This window comes from Vanessa cardui, chromosome 1 (assembly GCF_905220365.1).
Source record: "Vanessa cardui chromosome 1, ilVanCard2.1, whole genome shotgun sequence".
NCBI classification, from domain to species: Eukaryota; Metazoa; Arthropoda; class Insecta; order Lepidoptera; family Nymphalidae; genus Vanessa; species Vanessa cardui.
This window is the reverse complement of record NC_061123.1, coordinates 9,315,276-9,322,354: the sequence shown is the minus strand read 5'-3', so window position 1 is coordinate 9,322,354 and position 7,079 is coordinate 9,315,276. Positions and strand designations below refer to the sequence as shown.

At 33.0% G+C, this 7,079-nt stretch overlaps 1 protein-coding gene across 1 annotated transcript; it reads right to left on the bottom strand.

The window, feature by feature from the left end:
* Window positions 1–3,568: 3,568 nt before the first annotated feature.
* LOC124543533 lies at window positions 3,569–4,588 on the bottom strand. Its single transcript, XM_047121762.1, has one exon. The coding sequence runs from the start codon at window positions 4,586–4,588 to the stop codon at window positions 3,569–3,571; it is 1,020 nt and encodes a 339-aa protein (XP_046977718.1).
* Between the last annotated feature and the right edge of the window lie 2,491 nt (window positions 4,589–7,079).

The window sequence follows — 7,079 nt, the reverse complement described above, 5'->3', positions numbered from 1 at the left end:
TGGTGTGCTATGGTGAGTGAGTATTTTGATAAATCGTGTGAACCTTGACAATTAAGTATGATGTTTCTATGTTGAATGAAGGGTTTTAATTTAATTTGATTTGTACTGAATACTACTCTTAGGGAACCTTTGTGTACAGAGTCGGATTTAAAAGTCTGGGGGCCCCGGGGCAACAAAGCAGTGAGGGCCCTAGACAAACAGAAGCGTGAACACTCTAATAATTATATTATTATGAATTAATTAGTTTTTTTTTTTATTTATTTATTTATTTATTTTATTTATTTTATAGGATCACCAACAGAAATGACAATAGTATTACAAATTTTATATAGTTAACAATTGAACACACTTGATAATTGTATTTCTTTTTATAGGTAATCACAGCATGCACTAAATATATTGAACATTAGTAATTATCACAAGATTGTTTCTTTGGATCAATTATATAATTAAATTATTTAATTAATAAAAATTATGAAATTGAATTATTTAACAGTTTTATAACAATATCAATTGTAATCATTTAAATGAACATATTAAATGTAAAATAAATTAAATAAACATTTTTTAAGTTAATTTTGAGTTAATAACAATAATTAATAATTTTAGTTTCAATAATTTATATTGTTTTTTAAGAAACTCAACAAATTTGATTTAAAAATAGCCAAATTATTACAAGTAATATCTAGGTTAGAGATCTTCGAGGAGAGATCGTTATATGTGCGTGCTAGTCTAGCTGGTGGAGAATATTTTCCTAAGTTAGATTTGTATAGCGGTACATGAAATAAGGCACTCGGTTTTCTGGGTAATCTTAAGGGAACATTGAAATTAACTAATTGCAATATAGCTGGACAATCAATATTGTTGTTCAATATTTTGTGTAGGAATAATAGATCTGACATTATTCTGCGCGACTGTAATGAAGTAATGTTGAATCGTTCAAGTCTTCCTTCATAAGAATTATCGGTTAGATTGCAGTTCGAGCGATACGCAAGATGACGCAATAGTTGTTTTTGTACCCTTTCGATTCTATCACTATGAATTTTGTAGTGAGGATTCCAAATTTGGCTGCAATATTCCAGTTTACTTCTCACTAGACTACTGTAAAGTTTAATGGTAGTAGAGGGCTGCCTGAACTCTTTTGAATTCCTCAATACAAAACCTAATGTCTTTGTTGCTGTGGTAATAATATTATCAATGTGGCTGGTAAATCTTAACTCGCTGTCCAGTACGACGCCTAAATCACGCATCGCTCGAACTACCGTCAGTTTTTCTGTCTCGATGTAATATTGGCTCTGAACGTAATTTTGTTTTCTTGTAAATCTGATTGAAAAGCATTTCTTGGGATTCAGTGTCATCTGGTTATGGTTACACCATTGTATCAACCTGTTCAGATCTTCCTGTAAAAGTGCGACGTCAAAATTGTTTGTAATTGTTTTAATAATTTTAAGATCATCTGCGAATAGGTAGACTTTTGAGTGCTGAAATATCGAAACAATATCGTTTATAAAGATGTTGAAAAAAGCTGGTCCTAAGACTGAGCCCTGCGGAACACCAGACTTGGCAATGTATGGCTGAGAAGAATATCCATCTATCACCACAGTAGAGGATCTACTTTGTAGGTAGGATGAGCACCATTTTAAAATTGTCTCATTTAGTCCAAATTCCCTTAGTTTGCTAACAAGTAATGTGTGGTTTACTTTGTCAAAGGCCTTAGAGAAGTCTGTGTATATAGCATCGACTTGCAGTCGATTATCGACATTGCCAATTAGTTCAGTGACATATGAAAAGAGGTTTGTGGCAGTAGATCTACCTGACAAGAAGCCATGCTGTTGCCCATTGATACGTCTTCCTAGTAGCTTAAAGCTTAGTTCATACACTAAACTCTCAAAGACCTTTGACATAGTACATAAAATGGAGATAGGTCTATAATTTACAATATTCTGACGACTTTCACTTTTGTAAATTGGCACTATACGCGCCTCTTTCCACTTTTCGGGGAAAATACCTGAATTCAGGGAATTATTGTATATTAAGGATAACGGAACAGACAATGAGGTTGCGCACTTACGTATAAATAAAGGCGGAATATTGTCTGGACCAGCAGCCTTCGATATGTCAAGTCTTTTTAGTCGTTTCTCAATGTCTCCTTTGGATAATTGAATGTTGCCTATATAAGTTTTGGATATGGTCACTGACGGTAAATCAAAGTTATTGTTTGAAGTATTATTATTAAATACCGATGAAAAATGATTAGCAAATAAGTCGCATATTTCTTGCCTATTGCATGTCTCATGATTATTCAAAGTCATTTTATTGGGGTAATTCGAACCCTTACGTCGCATATTTTTCAGATGTGTCCAAAAATATTTCGGATGTTGCCCAATAGCTTCTTCAATATGTAAAATGTAATCATAGTAACATTTTTTAATAAGTTTGTCACAGTCTTTCCGCAGGTGTGCAAATTCAATTTTGTCAAGTGGATTGTTATATAATTTAACTTTGTGGTGATATTTATATTTTTGTTTTATTAGTTTGATGACTGTAGGAGTAAACCAGATAGGATAACATTTTGTTCTTTTGCAGGACTTCGGGACGAACTTATCAATCGCTACTTGCAGAATTTCGTAAAACTTAGATATCATTGAATTAACATTATCTAGTGTACCTAAAGTTTGAAGCCAATCAATATTATCAAGATACGTTCTAATAGAATCGTAGTCAGCTTTTTTATAATTGTGTGAAGTTTTAGGCTTGGTTTTAAGAGGAATATTTGTGGGCATTATTTTTAAGACAATTTCTAATGGTGGGTGCAAAGTATCTACATTGCGTATGGGAAATTGACTTTCACTAATGTTCATGGTTATGTTAGATAGAATTAAGTCTAAAATTTTTCCACTTCTGTTTTTAATATGATTATATTGGTTTAGGTCGTGTAAGGCAAAGAAATCTATTAGGCAACTTTTAAGGAGACAATTTGTGTGGTTCCTTGGGGATGTGTACTGAACATTAGGTTGGATTTCCCATGATATAGAACTCATGTTAAAGTCACCAAGTAATAGAATCGAATTATTTGGAACATCCAAGTTGTTATCATTTATTGTTTTAGTTGCATTGTTAATAAAAACGTCTAATGTGTTGTGAGTAACTGGTGGGGGAATGTATACTGCGCAGATATGTAAATGTTTTGTTATGACCTCAGAATCGAGTTCTATTGTGACCCATAAGTCTTCGCATTGACTCTCCCATCCAAGTTGTCTGCGTGAACTAAAGCCATCCTTTTTTACCGCTATCAAAACTCCACCACCAATTTTCTTATTGTTAGAAATGTAGGACGTTTCGCGGTCACGTCTATATATATAATATCTGTCATCGAAGATCTCAGCATCGTGTATACTATCATTGAGCCAAGTTTCCGTTAGTACAATGATATCATAAGTCGAGTTAAGGACTTCTTTTCGTACTTCAGTTAAGCTTAAACGAAGTCCTCGGACATTTTGATAATAACAGGTTATTGAATCGAATTTTTCAATTAATGTACCACAACATGTCTATTAATAAAATTTAGTTACGATAAATTTAAGAGAGATTCTGAACTTTTTATAATTTTGTAGTCAGACGACTTTGACTTCCGCATAAAAACTCGACCGTTCTTAATCCAGACGAATTCATATTTGAGTTCCTTAGCTTTAATGCGTGCCTCTGCGTGTAGTGCCTTTGTAGCCGGTGGGAGATGTTCGGTAACATATATAGGTTGTTTGTTTCCTCCGATGCCTAAGTGGCTGGTATTTAATTTGTCCTCCTTACATTTCGCTTGTTTGTTAAAGGCTATAGTTGCCGCTAGAAAATTGTCCCGTACTCTTGGACTACTAAATTTGACTAGTACAGAACGTGGTCGGGGGCTCTCCTTGTTGATTTTCATTATTCTACTGCAGCTCTGTATGTCAGTATCTGATAAGTTGTACTTTACATTAGCGGCCAGTTGTTTCACTGTAGAGGTGATATTTTCAGATCGGTGCTCAGGAATGCATTGGATTTCTAGGTTGCTGGCTCGGGATTGATTTTCAACTAAAGTGAGTCTAGTCTGTAAGTCATTCACTTTGGAGTGTAGTGTTTTATTTTCTAACTGTAGGGTTTTAATTACTTCATTTCTAGCGGATAAATCTTTCTTGATGTTTTCATATTGATCTTCCAGGAAATTTATAGACGCAAGAACTTCGTTCGTTTTTGTGGTGAATTCATCCAGTATGCTTTTTTTGAAAACGTCTAGCAAACTTTTCATTTCTTCTCTGACAATATACCGGACTTCATGTAGTGGTAGGTCGGATGTTATTTTTTCAATAACCTTCCTTTCATTATCTTTGATGCGAAGAGTAACATTGCAAGTCTGGTTGTCATGATCCTCTGAAGTAGTAAGCGAGGTTCTAATAGGTGTGTTTGTGTTGTCTCTTTTAGGTCTAGCACAAGTTGGACACAGCCATGTAGTTTTGTAATTTTCGGACAGTTCATTGAAACAAGTTTTAGATGTTGAAATACAGTTATAGTGATATCGTTTTTTGCAACCGTAACATGACATCACCTCATACATTTCAATCAGTAAGCTTGTTTCGTATTTGTATCGGTAACTTTTAAAATATTAAATAGTAACATTATTATAATTTGACTATATCTCAGTATTTGTTAACTTGATGAAAACTGTGGCCCCCTCTCATGTGGAGGCCCCAGGGCAGTTGCCCCGGTTGCCCTCCCCTAAATATGGCCCTGTTTGTGTATCAATCCCTATCCCAGTGGTTCGAGTTCTGCGTCTGCAACGATTCCTTTATTGTGCCTGAAGAAAAAATATTTAAGAATTTTCTTTAAAGGAAGCTTTGTTTATTTAGGAAGGAGTGAAAATACGCATAGCCTATATTAGAATAATATGTATAACTGAAATAATATTGTTTATTAAATATGAAAATATACATAATTTTATATTGTTATAGTGCATAATAAAATATGTTTCTCATTGGCGTATGTTATGTCATGATATCATATTTGTCTTTATTATTTTTATTACATAACTCTTATTAATTAAAATTTTAAACCAATTTTTAAACATTTATAAAAATACAAAAATGTATGTCTTGGAATAAATAATATGATATATCTATTGAACATAATTACCAACTGGCTTCCACGAACACGGCGACCACTTTTTGTAACATTTATCTGATCACATTGCTAAGAATGTGCCTGTATTATTCAAACGTTAAGGGACAAACATAATTGTATTATCAAATAATCTAATTAACAAATTCCCATATTTATATGTTTATGGAATGTAAATGAATTTTCTTTGGATAATTCCAGTAGATAGGAATATTTTTTTTCTCATAACGTCACTAAAAGAGCGTACAACTCTTCCTAGACTTGATTCAGGTTTATTCGTTGTCAGGAAGCGTTGACTAATCAGCCATAAGATCACCGTTTGTACTACAAAGTAATTCGTTCGTAGTATTTTCTGTAGTGTACAATAAAATATAAATAAATTTAAAAACTAAATTATCATTTTAAAATCATACACAAATTTTCAAAAAATTGTCAGGAAGAATACTTATTAGATCACAGTCAGTAGTAAATAAAAAAAAAGAACAAACTATTTAGTACTGAACAAGTCCTCTCTTAACATACTGTCATGATAATTTCCTTCACCGCGAAACAGAAAATGCATTGTAAATAAAACAGCACATATAATCTTAGTAATATCGGGAATCCGCGACTTTTCCAATCCAAATGTTATATTATTTTGGCTCTTATCTCGACTCCTCAGAGAGTCCAATTGCTTAATTACTATAAAACTAAAACTGACTTCTAGGAAATATAAAATAATAATTTCATTCACGATCTTAAACAAGATTAGTGACAAGTAGTCGTCATTTTTTAAATACAAGTATTATTATGAGTTTTGATCCAATAACTTATTAATAAAGTAACAGCGGATTCAAATAAGATAAGAAACGTCTTCAGACAATTATTAAGACATATTCAATGATTAATATTATCACATTTTGAATACAAGACTCGTTTATTCGAAAAAAATATATATTCTTGTAATCTCAGCAGTAGGTAATGAGTATAAAGATTACATAGACGGAAGTAACTGACGCATATCGCTGTGACTCTTATTGAAGACGAGATGATTACCAGAGGAAAAAATTAAACAAAGATGGTAGGTAGTCTACTTCAGTAATATTAAAAACTATTCTGTCAACTAGTTAATTATATATGATAGGGTATACTATGCGTGACACTCATAAACATGATACTTAGAAAAGAAATCGAGAAAGAGATCAGGCGCAGCGTTAACCCTTTTAAGTGGTTTCATTATACATCATTGGTTTTTTACATATCTTAATAGCACTTTTCTATATAATTAAAAGGTTAAAGGTTTTGTTCCACAAAAATTTCCACTTAACGTATAGCTATAATTGTTATTTAACATAGCTATAAATATTTCTATTTAACATAGCTATAAGAGTCGAGATGGCCCAGTGGTTAGAACGCGTGCATCTTAACCGATGATTGCGGGTTCAAACCCAGGCAAGCACCGCTGATTCATGTGCTTAATTTGTCTTTATAATTTATCTCGTGCTCAGAAGGTGAAGGAAAACATCGTGAGGAAACCTGCATGTGACAAATTTCATAGAAATTCTGCCACATGTGTATTCCACCAACCCGCATTGGAACACCGTGGTGGAATATGTTCCAAACCTTCTCCTCAAAGGGAGAGGAGGCCTTTAGCCCAGCAGTGGGAATTTACTGGCTGCTGTTGTTGTTGTTGTTGTATAGCTATAAATAATAAGACATATCTGGGTCCACATACGGAATCAATACGCTGAAATAAGGAGGCCTAACACTGCTAATAAATACTGAAGATTCTATTTCCAAAATTATAGTACAACGATGATATTACGTATTAACTAATATGAATAAAAAATTAAAAAGCTATTATGATTATGTCTTCATTAACAAACTACAGTGAACTAAATCGCTAGTAATTATACGCGTCGATTAATTTCTAATCTCAACGTCACGTTGTC

Excerpts from the sequence above, each read along its gene's own strand:
- LOC124543533 (XM_047121762.1), bottom strand. The coding sequence starts at position 4,588 with ATGTATGAGGTGATGTCATGTTACGGTTGCAAAAAACGATATCACTAT.